We start from the raw sequence: 13,561 nt of genomic DNA on the forward strand, positions 1-13,561 counted from the left end.
TTTCCGGACGAGATAACTGAGGCACGGCTGTGTGACCTCGGGCGAGTCACTTCACTTCTCTGGGCCTCGGTTCCCTCATCTGTCAAATGGGGATGAACCGCGAGCCTCACGTGGGACGACCCGATGACCCTGGATCTCCCCCAGCGCTTAGAACGGTGCTCGGCACATAGTAAGCGCTCAATAAATACTACCGAATGAATGCAAGCGAGGCTCGGGAAGGCCAGCGATACCCACTCTATGGTAATCAATCAATCGCCACCATTTATCCAGCATTCACCGTGCGCCGAGCGCTGTTGTAAGCGCTCGGGAGAGCACGGTGGATCCTATTACACTCTCCCACACGCTTAGAACGGTGCTCTGTGCAAAGTGATAATAATAATAATAATGTTGGTATCCGTTAAGCTGCAGGGAAGCGGCGCGGCTCAGTGGAAAGAGCCCGGGCTTGGGAGTCAGAGGTCGAGAGTTCGAATCGCGGCTCTGCAGCTCGTCAGCTGTGAGACTGCGGGCGAGTCACTTCGCTTCTCTGTGCCTCAGTGACCTCACCTGTAAAATGGGGATTAACTGTGAGCCTCGCGTGGGACGACCCGATTACCCTGTATCGCCCCCCCCCCCCCCCAGCGCTCAGAACGGTGCGCGGCACATAGTGAGCGCTTAACCATCACCGACGTTATCATTAAGCGCTTACTATGTGCCGAGCACCGTTCTAAGCGCTGGGGTAGACACGGGGTAAACAGAACGTCCCACATGGGGCTCACATTGTCTGATCCCCATTTTCACAGATGGGGGAACCGAGGCACAGAGAAGCGAAGCGACTCGCTCACGGTCACACCGCGGACCAGCGGCAGAGCCGGGATCCGAACCCACGACCCCTGACTCCGAAGCCCGGGCTCTTTCCATGAAGCCCCATGAATACCACCGCCCGACGGATACCCAATCGCCGCCAATCAGCGAGCCGAAACACACCCGCTCACGGGTCTGGACGTGCCGAGACGGCCCCAACCCCCGACCCACGTTCTGCTTTGTGCTCATCATTCATTCATTCCACAGTATTTACTGAGCGCTTACTATGTGCAGAGCACTGTACCAAGCGCTTGGAATTTGCGTTGATGAAACGTGCATCGCCTCGATTCTATTTAGTCGCCAGTGTTTCTACGAGACGTCCTTCCCCTCGACTCCATCGCCGCCGTTCTCGTCCGTCCGTCTCCCCCGGTCGGACCGTGAGCCCGTCAGACGGCGGGGACCGTCTCTCTCTGTTGCCGGCTCGTTCATCCCGAGCGCCTAGTGCAGTGCTCTGCGCCTAGTAAGCGCTCAATAAATCCCACTGAACGAATGACAAATCGGCAACAGAGAGAGACGGCCCCAGTCTAATCGGGGGAGGCGGACGGACGAAAACAATAGCAATAAACAGAATCAAAGGGGACGGACATCTCGCTAAGACAATGGCAATAAAAAGAATCGAGGGGACGTACATCCCGTTAACAAAATAAATAGGGCGATGAAAATATATACGACCGAGCGGACGTACCCGGCGGTCCGCCCTGGGGGGGGTCGGCGGGTTCGGCGGTCAACGGCCGCAGCGGGATGATGATGTCCTCCGCGTCAACCCCTTCTTCCCGGTGCTTTTCGGACACGTGGGACAGAAGCTCTGCCTGGTTGGGCGAAAACAGGTTGCAGCACTTACACATGAAGATGGAACTGCTTTCTGAGGGAGAAGAAAAGACACACGTCAGCACCGCCGTCCTGGAGGCCCGGCCGTCAGAGAGCCGCGGGTTCGAATCCCGCCTCCGCCGCCCGTCGGCCGGGCGACCTCGGGCAAGTCGCCTCACTTCTCCGGCCCTCGGTTCCCTCGGCTCTGAAACGGGGATCGAGGCCGGGAGCCCCACGGGGGACAGGGACCGACCCCGATTCGCTTGTATCCGTTAAGCGCTTACTACGCGCACGGCGCCGTCCTGAGCGCCGGGGGAGATACGGGGTCATCGGGTCGTCCCCCGCGAGGCTCACGGTTAATCCCCATTTTACAGACGAGGTAACGGAGGCAGGGAGAAGCGAGGCGACTCGCCCGCGGTCCCACAGCTGACGAGTGGCGGAGCCGGGAGTCGGACCCGTGACCTCTGTCTGCGAAGCACTTCCCGCTGCGCCGCGCTGCTTCCGCCCCGGGGGCTCAGTTCAGTGTCTGGCACGTAGTAAGCGCTTAAAAAAAAAACAACCCCGTAATTATCATCATCGAGGGGAATATCGTAATCATCATCATCGAGTAAGGAGGGAGCGGGGGGCACGGCAAGGGCCGCGAGGGAGAAGCAGCGTGGCTGGGTGGGAAGAGCCCGGGCTTTGGAGTCGGGGGGCACGGGTTCGAATCCCGGCTCCGCCGCCTGTCAGCCGTGGGACCGCGGGCGAGTCGCTTCACTTCTCTGGGCCTCGGTGACCTCATCTGTCAAATGGGGATCAAGACCGTGAGCCCCACCTGGGACAAGCTGATTCCCCCGTGTCCACCCCAGCGCCTAGAACAGCGCTCCGCACACAGTAAGCGTTAACCGATACCAACATTTTCAGGCCGGCTCTCGGGCCTAGGAGGGGCGACTCCCGGCTGGGACCGCTGATGGCTTACAGGGAGAGTCAGCGACGAGGGGGGCCCGAACCCAGGACGGGCACGGGGGTCCGGCCCCGGGGGTTTTCAGACCCCCCCCCGTCTCCCGACAAGGAAGACCCCCGGCCCCCCGAAACCGTCGTGGAGCGCGATCCCTCCCGCGAAGGAGGGCGATTCGACTGCCGAAGAGGCGCCCGAACTTCTCCGGGTGGGGGGGTTAACGGCGCGGAGCCTTTTCCTCAAAGTCTCGCTCCCCTGAGAGCTCAAGTCCCAGAGACCGGCCTTTCGACCGGCCCATTAGCCCCTCGCCGCCCCCGAGGAGGAGGGACGTGAGCGGAATCAAAGCAGGCTTTCGCGCCGACGTGGCCTTCGCTGGGAGCCCCTCTGGCAGCCGACGGCACCCGAAGAAACGATCGCTCCGGGGATCGGAGCCCCGAGCGTAGTAAGCGCTCGGTAAATACAATTCGGCGAAAACGAGCGCTCTCGGTCGCCGCTCCGAGAGAAATGTTGTCGGCTCTCGCTGGGTCCATCTGCGAGGGGGGAAGGGGGCCGCCCCTCCTCCCGCCCCCTAGAATCCAGTATTCCTCCTGCCTTTCGACTTCGATCGCGATGATTTCGTCAGCTCGTTTCGCCGCGGGGCTCTGGGCCGGTTCCGGTTCCAGCCCCGTGACGACGCACTCGTTCCTCCGCGTGGAAAAGCGATCGCGGAGACTCGTCCGCTAATGAACGGAGACTGCAAGCTCGCGGCGGGCAGGGGACGTGACTGTCGACCGTCGGAGCGGCGCGGCTTAGTGGAAAGAGCCCGGGCTCGGGAGTCAGAGGCTGTGGGTTCTAATCCCGGGCTCCGCCCCTTGTCCGCCGTGTGACCTCGGGCACGTCGCTTCACTTCTCTGTGCCTCGGTTACCTCATCCGTAAAAATGGGGATTCAAAACTGGGAGCCCCACGTGGGACAGTCTGATGACCCCGTATCTCCCCCAGCGCTTAGAACATTCATTATTATTATTATTGTACTCCCAGGCAGGAGCTTAAATACCACTGATGGATACCAAGTAGTGTCACCCTTTCTCTTCTTTTATAATATCTACGTGCTTAATAATAATAATAATAATAATAATAATCGTGGCATTCGTTCAGCGCTTACTGTGTGCCAGGCACTATGTGCTGGGGTAGATACAGGTTAATCAGTTGAACACAGTCCGGTCCCACGGCAGACTGATGGACTTCCTCCTCGTTTTATTAATAATAATAATAATAATAATGTTGGTACTTGTTAAGCGCTTACTATGCGCACAGCACTGTTCTAAGCGCTGGGGGAGATCCAGGGTCATCGGGTTGTCCCACGTGAGGCTCCCGGTTCATCCCCATTTTGCAGCTGAGGTCACTGAGGCAGAAGTGAAACGACTTGCCCAAGGTCACACAGCTGACAGGGGGCGGAGGCGGGACTGGAACCCACGACCTCTGACTCCCAAGCCTGGGCTCTTTCCACCTAGCCATGCTGCTTCTCTAGTAAGTGCTTAACAAATACCTTAACGCGGCTCAGTGGAAAGAGCCCGGGCTGGGGAGTCAGAGGTCACGGGTTCGAATCCCGGCTCCGCCGCTCGTCAGCTGTGTGACTGTGGGCAGGTCACCTCACTTCTCTGTGCCTCGGTGACCTCATCTGCCAAATGGGGGTGAAGACTGGGAGCCCCACGCGAGACACCTGATCACCTCGTATCCACTCCCAGCGTGCAGAACAATGCTTCGCACATAGTAAGTGCTTAACAAACGCCATTCTTCTTCTTCTTCTTATTATTATTAAGGGGTTTGAGAAGCAAATGCATTGAGAAGCAGCACGGCTCAATGGAAAGAGCCCAGGCTTGGGAGTCAGAGATCATGGGTTCTAATCCCGGCCCCGCCGCTTGTCAGCTGTGCGACTGTGGGCAGGTCACTTCCCTTCTCTGTGCCTCGGTGACCTCATCTGCAAAATGGGGATGAAGACTGGGAGCCCCACGTGGGACACCTGATTACCTCGTATCCACTCCCAGCGCGCAGAACAATGCTTTGCACGTAGTAAGTGCTTAACAAATGCCATTATTAATATTATTAATATTATTATTATTATTATTACCTCCTACTGCCTCCTAGTGGACCTTTCTGGAAGAGGCAGAGTTGCAGACCTCACCGAATTGAGGTTGGAGGGGACAACTTTCATTCATTCATTCATTCATTCACTCATTCAGTATTTACTGAGCGCTTCCCTTGTGCAGAACACTGTACTAAACACTCGAAAGTAGAATAGAGCAATAAAGGGAGACAATCCCCGCCCACGACGGGTTTACAGTCTTGGAAGGGGGGGGGGCATCGAAACAAGTAAACGGGCATTCAGATAAATAGAATTATAGAAAGAGAACAATAACTATGGCATTTGTTACGCGCTTACTATGTGCTAAACGCTGTTCTGAGCGCTGGGGGAGGTCCAGGGTAATCAGGTTGCCCCACGTGGGGCTCCCGCTTTTAATTCCCATTTTACAGACGAGGGAACCGGGGCCCAGAGAAGTGAAGCGACTTGACCGAGGTCACACGGTAGATAAGGGGCGGAGGCGGGATTAGAACCCGGGTCCTCTGACTCCCAAGCCCGGGGTCTTTCCACTGAGCCTCGCTGCTTCTCTACCTAAGTGCCGTGGGGTCGCGGGAGAGCAAAGGGACGGAGCTGAGGTGACGGGGAAGGAAAGGGGAGCTGAGGAAAATGGAGCTTAGCCTGGGAAGGCTAGATTCATTCATTCATTCGATAGTATTTATTGAGCGCTTACTATGTGCGGAGCACTGTACTAAGCGCTTGGAATGGACAGATCGGCAACAGACAGAGACGGTCCCTGCCCACTGACGGGCTTACGGTCTAATCGGGGGAGACGGACAGACAAAAACAATCGGTTGACACATAGTAAGCGCTTAAATACTGTTATTATCATTATTATTATTATTATTACTATTAAGTCTGGGAAGGCTACACCAACGACCAGGCCCAAGTGGCGTGGGAGAGTGAGTGGCAGGCCCACGATACCACCACCAGCATCGTTCGACGTGGCTCAGCGGCGAGAGCCCGGGCTCGGGCGTCCGAGGTCATGGGTTCGAATCCCAGCTCCGCCGCTTGTCAGCTGTGTGACTCTGGGCAAGTCACTTCGCTTCTCTGTGCCTCAGTGACCTCATCTGTAGATAAAGAGTGTGAGCCCCGCGTGGGACGACCCGATCCCCCCGCATCCCCGCCCGGGGCTTAGAACGGTGCTTCGCACATAGTAAGCCCTCAATAATAATAATAACGGTATTTGTTAAGCGCTTACTATGTGCGAAGCACCGTTCTAAGCGCCGGGGGGATACGAGGTGATCGGGTGGTCCCACGTGGGGCTCACAGTTTTAATCCCCATTTCACAGATGAGGTCACTGAGGCACAGGGAAGCGAAGTGACTTGGCCAAAGCCACACAGCCGGCAAGCGGCGGAGCTGGGATTCGAACCCGTGACCTCTGACTCCCGAGCCCGGGCTCTCTCCACTGAGCCACGCTGCTTCTCAACAGACACCAGCATCATTATTTCCAGCGCCGAGGACAGTGCTTTGGCACGTAGTAAGCGCTTGAAAGCGCTCAATAAATACTACTGGATGAACAAATACCACCATTATTTCTGTAGGTCCGCGTGTGGGTCTGGGTGCGGATCTGGGTCCGCGGGACTTTGTAGGTCTGCGTGTGGATCTCGTTATTATTTACGACTCTATTTTATTAATAATGAGTAGATATCTACGATCCTATTTATTTATTTTGATGGCACTGATGTCTTTCGTTTTGCTGCCTCCCCCTACTAGACTGTGAGCCCGCTGTTGGGCAGCGATGGTCTCTATCTGTGGCCCAATTGTCCATTCCAAGCGCTTAGTAATGATAATAATAATAATAATAACGTTGGTATTTGTTAAGCGCTTACTAGGTGCCGAGCACTGTTCTAAGCGCTGGGGGAGGACACGAGGTCATCCCAGTCTTCATCCCCATTTTACAGATGGGGGCCACTGAGGCCCAGAGAAGCGAAGCGACTTGCCCAAGGTCACCCAGCCGCCAAGTGGCAGCGCCGGCATTCGAACCCAAGACCTCTGACTCCCAAGCCCGGGCTCTTCCCGCTGAGCCGCGCCGCTTCTCTTACGCTCGGCGCACAGTAGGCGCTCAGTCAGTACCGCCGAACGAATGCACATAATTATTATCGGGAATGAATACGATCGTTGTAATTATTACGAAGGAATATTGTTATCAGAGAAGCAGCGTGGCTCAGCGCAAAGAGCCCGGGCTTGGGAGTCGGCGGCCGTGGGTTCGAATTCCCCCCTCCGCCACCTGTCGGCTGTGTGACCTCGGGCAAGTCGATTTACTTCTCCGGGCCTCAGTGACCTCACCTGGAAAATGGGGATGAGAAGTGTGAGGCCCCACGTGGGACCACCTGATTATCCTGGATCTCCCCCAGCGCTTAGAACAGTGCTCGGCACCTAGTAAGCGCTTAACAAATGCCATTATTATTATTATTAGTGGTAGTAATATATACGATAATATGTAATATTAATAATAAACAATAATGTTACATATTTTATTGTAATTTTACCAATGATAGATAAGGATTAGAATGACATCTTCAATGTAATAAGTTAATAAAGTATAACTGCAATACTAATTAATATCAATATAAGTACATTATATTAATGATATCATAAAAATAGTAATATCATTACTATAATAAAACTATAAAATTACAATGACAATACTAGCGATTTGTACCAATATAATTGTAATGTTAATCAAGGTCAACGTAATTATATTAATATATCCGTCATAATTCATTCTGTAATTAATATAGTTATCATATTGTGTTATATTGTATTGTATTATATTAATGCTGTAATGCCGTAATATTATTCTACTGCATTATTAATGACATGATTTAGTAATAACGTTGATATAACAAAATTCTAATGATAGATATAGTAATACCGTCAATTTAATAGACTGTGAGCCCAGCAATGGGCAGGGACCGTCTCTATCTGTTGCCGATCTGTCCATTCCAAGCGCTTAGTACAGTGCTCTGCACATAGTAAGTGCTCAATAAATACTACTGAATGAATAATAAAATTATAAACACAATGCTATCGATTGATATTAATAATGCTATTGATAATATATTTACAGTAATGATATTAATATTATAAGATTCCAACATTAATTGATACATCATGTTATATGAAATAATAACGATGATGATAATAATAATGATAGTAGTAATAATAATGATGATGATAATAATGATGGTGATGATAATGATGATGACGACAACAGTAATAATAATGATAGTGGTAATGAAAATGATGGTGATGATAATAATGATGATGATTATAGTAATAATATAATAATGATAGTAGTAATAATAATGATGACGATAACCTAATAATAATGATGGTGATTATAATAATGACAGTAGTAATAATGATGATGATAAGAAGGATGATGATGATGATGATAATAGTAATAATAATAATAATGATCGTAGTAATAATAATGATGATGTTGATGATAATAATGATAATCATAGTAATAATGATGGTGATGATGATAATAATGATAATAACCATAATAATAATGATAATGATGATGCTAATAGTGTCTCCCTGGGTGGAGACATCCACCCCTCCCTTCTTGGGCACAGATTTCTAACCCTTCCCCCCTCCCCCCAAAAAATCCAGGGTGCGGACTACTTTTCCCCCCCCTTGCTGCCTAGGCCTCCGCGGCAGGATCAGACATCTGACGACTCCCGCTCCCGGAACTACATTCAGCCCCGCCATGCGAGGGTTGGATCCCTCCGCCGGGGCCTCCTCGCTTCCTCCCCCCCCCCCCCCATTCCCACCCGGCTCACCTGCCTCCCGCGTCTCCATGGCAACCCCACGGCGCCGGGGGGGAAAAAAAAAGCCTCCGTCCACTACTGCCGTTCCTCCGTCCTCCCCCGAGGCCGGGGGGGCCTCCCCGCCGCCGCGTTTTTTTAAATTAGAATAAAAAACGCCGCGGGGTTATGGCGAATCTGCGGCATCCAACATGGCGGATCGTGGATTTGCCCTCCTCCCCCCCCCGGGCGTCATCGGATGGGCGGTGACGTCAGCCCGGCGCCCCGCCCCGGACGCGCGCATGCGCATATCTCGCTTCCGGTCAGGGATTCCCCCGGCTTCGCCGGGCTACTACGCATGCTCCTGCCCTTCCCGGGCTACTGCGCATGCCCCTGCCTGCCCCGGCCTACTACGTGTGCCCCTGCCCTCACCGAGCTACTGCGCATGCCCCAACCTCTGGGCCTAGTGGTCTGAGTTAGTTGGACCTCCCTGTCAATTCAATCATTCCTACTTATTGAGCGCTTACTCTGTGCAGAGCACTGGACTGAGCGCTTGGAATGCACACTTCAGCAACAGATAGAGACCATCCCTGCCCGACAACGGGCTCCCTGTCTAAACGGGGCAGACCCTGGTTAAGGTTCCCTGAGAAACTGAATGAATGATGGCATTTGTTAAGCGCTTACTATGTGCCAAACACTGTTCTAAGCGCTGGGGGAGATGCAAAGTCATCAGGTTGTCCCACGTGGGGCTCACCGACTTCATCCCCATTTTGCAGATGAGGTGACTGAGGCAGCGAGAATTCATTCAATAGTATTTATTGAGCGCTTACTATGTGCAGAGCACTGTACCAAGCGCTTGGGATGAATGAGTCGGCAACAGATAGAGACGGTCCCTAAAGTCTGACGGGCTCACGGTCTAATCGGGGGAGACGGACGGACGAGAACGATGGCGATAGATAGAGTCGAGGGGAAGAACATCTCGTAAAAACCGATGGCGACTAAATAGAATCGAGGCGATGTACAATTCGTTAACAAAATAAATAGGGTAACGGAAATATATACAGTGGAGCGGACGAGTACGGTGCTGTGGGGATGGGAAGGGAGAGGGGGAGGAGCAGAGGGAAAAGGGGAAAAAGAGGGTTTAGCTGCGGAGAGGTGAAGGGGGGGTGGCAGAGGGAGTAGAGGGAGAAGAGGAGCTCAGTCTGGGAAGGCCTCTTGGAGGAGGTGAGTTTTAAGTAGGGTTTTGAAGAGGGGAAGAGAAGGGAAGCAGCATGGCCTAGTGGAAAGAGCACAGGCCTGGGAATCAGAGGATCTGGATTCAAATCCCAGCTCTGCCCCTCGCCGATTTGGACAAGTCACTTAAGTCCGCTGTGCTTCCGCTACTTCATCTGAAAAATGGACCTGAGAGCAGCCGCTCCCCACCTCCCGGGGACGCCGCGTGGACACGATGAGACGACCTGAGTTCGTTATCCGGGAGCCAGAGCGAGGGAGTTGGCCCTGCCCGCCCCGCAGCCGAACGGCATCTTCAACCTTGCGACCACCCGAGAGAGCCGGGCCAGGCCGAGACGTGGGCAACGAGCAAGCTCAGCGCCTCCGGGCCGGGGCTGGCCTCGGTGGAGCAATCAATCGATCGTATTCATTCGTTCGATCACATTTATCGAGTGCTTACCACGTGCACCGCACTATACTTGGCACTTGGGAGAATACGATAATAAGCGGACACATTCCCTACCCAAAATGAGCTTAAGGTCTACATGGGGAGACAGAAACTAATATAAAAAAATAAAATTACAGTTAGGTACATAGGCGTGGGGGGGGGGCCGAGAGGGGAGATGAATAAAGCAAGTCAAGGCGACACAGAGGGGAGTGAAAGAGGAAAGGGGGGCTTAGGGAAGGCCTCTTGGAGGTGATGTGCCTTCGATGAGGCTTTGGAAGAGGGGAGAGTCATCCTCCGTCGGATGTGAAGAGGGAGGGCATTCCGGACCAGAGGCAGGACGTGGGCGAGAGGTCGGCAGCGGGACGAGATTGAGGCGCGGTGAGAAGGTTAGCGTTAGAGGAGGGACGGGTGCAGGCTGGGTTGTAGGAGAGTAGCGAGGCAAGGTGATTGAGTGCTTCGAAGCCGATGGTGAGGAGTTTGTTCGATGCAGAGGTGGATTCATTCAATAGTATTGATTGAGCGCTCACTATGTGCAGAGCACTGTACTGCGCGCTTGGAATGTACAATTTGGCAACAGATAGAGACGATCCCTGCCCACCGACGGGCTTACAGTCTAATCAGCCCCCCAGTAGCTTTCTGTACTCATCTAAAACTGCATCCAACTGAAATGACTAGAGAGGAAACGACGGATTCAACCGTCCTGCTAATTAGTAAGAGTCCCATTAACCGGGACTGACATGAGAAAGTGCCAGGACCCCGAGGGTATTTAAATAAAGATATGGAAAGTTGTGTAGTTTTGAGTGACTATGGATACTAGGGATATGAGATACTATGGATGGGCAACCACTGGAGGTTCTTGATGAGCGGGGAAACCTGGCCTGAACGCTTCTGACCTCGCCAATTTCTGAGGCGAACTAAATGAGCAGGAAGGACGTCTGCCTCAGTTGAGGGATGAGGCTGCCAAAGCCGGGACCCAGCACACCAGAGTCCGCACTTCCCGGGGGCTGGGGGCGGGGGGTCAGCCTGGGGCGGCAGAAGCATATCTTAGGGCCACGTTTAATTTCTTCCCAGGGCCCCGGGGGGCCGAGGGCAAGGGAACAATCGTCCCTTTCACGGTAACGCGATGCTCTCCGGTGGCCGGGGATCCGGTGAAGCGCAGAAGAGGGTCCAGAGTCGACCAACCGGCTTTTCCTGCCAGGCCCTGTTCACGGGGGGGGGGGGACGCTCCCAGCCGAGGTATTATTTCCCCTAAACAAACGTCCCGCTTCCACGATAATCTAACGCTCCGGAATGTCAGGTGTCCTTGAGGCCCCATTAGCCGACGCCCCCGACTTTCGCCTGAGAGAGACTGGATTTGGGCCCGTGTTGGCGTGGACGGCGCGACTCGCCCGAGGTCATCCAAGCGAGCGATCGGCGGAGCTGGGATTAGAGCCCAGGTCCTCCGACTCCCAATTCCGGGCTCTCTCCGTTAGGCCACCCCGCTATTCTCCCCGTCCCCCTGCCCTCAGCCGACAGCCATCTTTTATCTCGGGTCTTCCCCCATCTTCTGACGTGGCCGCCTGCACGAAGAAATCACCCCTTCCCTTTCCCTCCACACTTGTCGCTCCTGTGCCTGCCTCGGTGAGCTAAGTCCAGCCTCAGGAAAAAAAAAAAAAAAGAAAGAACAAAGGCTCTTTTCTTTCACTCTAACAAGGACACTTCAGTTGCAATGCTTGGCTAATTGGCACGTGACAGCTTTTACAAAATACGAATATTTATGAACGTTTTCTGGCGCAAAGACAGCACGTACAGAGAAACCGTATCCTACCGTACGAACCGAATGACATCCGCTTACCTTTCACTCGGAAGGAGTCGTTCTTTAGCCCCTAAGGAGCCTCGACGATGCCCACCCCGGGCACTCGAGTACTCCGAACCGTGCCAACCTACCCTAGACCTGGAGCACACTGACTCTCGCCCCTTTCGCTTCCGCCTCCTGTCTTTAAATGAGTATCTGTCTTCCCCCCTCACCAGACCGTAAGCCCCTTGAGGGCGGGGATCCTGCCTATCAACTTGATTGCTCTCTTCCCAAGCCCCCAGTACAGTGCTCTGCACACAACGGGGGCTCAATATACTCCAGTGTCTGCATACCGTCTCTAAATCCCAACCACCTTAATAATAATGTTGGTATTTGGTATTTGTTAAGCGCGTACTAGGTGCCGAGCACCGTTCTAAGCGCTGGGGGAGATACAGGGTCATCGGGTCGTCCCACGTGAGGCTCCCAGTAAATCCCCATTTTCCAGATGACGGAACCGAGGCCCAGAGAAGTGAAGTGACTCGCCCACGGTCACCCAGCTGCCAGGTGGCAGAGCCGGGAGTCGAACCCACGACCTCCGACTCCGAGGCCCAGGCTCTTTCCACCGAGCCACGCTGCTTCCCCAATATACTCCAGTGTCTGCATACTGTCTCTAAATCCCAACCACCTTCCCTTCTTCGGGTCTCTACGGAGATCGTCAGGTGAGTGAGAAGCAGTGTGGCTGGTGGGTAGAGCCTGGGAGCCAGGAGGATCTGGGTTCTGATCCCGACTCCGCCTCCTTCCTGCTGCGGGACCTAAGGCAAGTCATAATGATAATAACGTTGGTATTTGTTAAGCGCTTACTATGTGCCGAGCACCGTTCTAAGCGCTGGGGGAGACACGGGGGAATCAGGTCGTCCCACTTGGGGCTCACAGTCTTAATCCCCATTTTACGGATGAGGTCACTGAGGCACCGAGAAGTGAAGTGACTTGCCCAAAGTCACCCAGCTGACAAGTGGCCGAGCCGGGATTCGAACCCCTGACCTCTGATTCCAAAGCCCGTGCTCTTTCCACCGAGCCACGCTGCTTCTCAATTTCCTCTGTGTCTCCGTCGCCTCATGGGGATTAAGACTCTGAGCCCTCTGTGGGACGGGAACTGCGTCCTTATCCTGTATTCATTCCAGCACTTGGTACATAGTAAGTGCTTAAACGTAATACTCAGAAAAGGGTCCGTTTACCCAATCCACACAAAATACACACTCACACACACTTAGAGGGTCTGAAAGGACAGGCCCTGCCCACAGGTACTGAACCCCTCTCCTGACACTCTCTTTTTCGGAAGCGACTTCGTTGCCGGGGTCCGAGGTCTGGGACTGGGCTCAGAGGTTTCCGGACCGAGCTCCGGGATCGCCGGCGGACGCCGGGAGAGGCTCGGACGCCCCTTAAGGGCAGGGACCGATCGACTCTATTGTTCTCGACCCTCCTGCGCCCTCAGTCCAGTGTTCGACCCACTTAACGAACACCACTGTCCGAGAGTAACCAACCGGGCTCTGCTGGTCCTTCCCAAGTGCCCTTCCTACGCTGGCGAAGAGCCGCGAAGGTGGCCGACGCGCTGGTCCGGCAAGGAGCCCGGGTGGCCGCGACTTCTAAACCGGTTCTAGCCGCACAGCCGG

The 13,561-nt window shown here is 53.8% G+C and overlaps 1 protein-coding gene across 3 annotated transcripts in view; it reads right to left on the bottom strand.

Moving 5' to 3' along the window:
- The window catches only part of ZFAT (zinc finger and AT-hook domain containing), a 51,009-nt gene extending 42,330 nt beyond the window's left edge, over positions 1–8,679 (bottom strand). For all 3 annotated transcript variants that reach the window (XM_029062891.2, XM_029062890.2, XM_029062889.2), the window contains exons 1-2: positions 8,497–8,679; positions 1,526–1,702 (exon numbers count right to left, since the gene is read on the bottom strand). In XM_029062891.2, coding sequence (XP_028918724.1) covers positions 1,526–1,702; positions 8,497–8,515 — 196 coding nt within the window. In that variant the 5' untranslated portion in view covers positions 8,516–8,679. The remainder of the gene's footprint in view (positions 1–1,525; positions 1,703–8,496) is intronic.
- Between the last annotated feature and the right edge of the window lie 4,882 nt (positions 8,680–13,561).

Source organism: Ornithorhynchus anatinus, chromosome 4 (genome assembly GCF_004115215.2).
Source record: "Ornithorhynchus anatinus isolate Pmale09 chromosome 4, mOrnAna1.pri.v4, whole genome shotgun sequence".
NCBI classification, from domain to species: Eukaryota; Metazoa; Chordata; class Mammalia; order Monotremata; family Ornithorhynchidae; genus Ornithorhynchus; species Ornithorhynchus anatinus.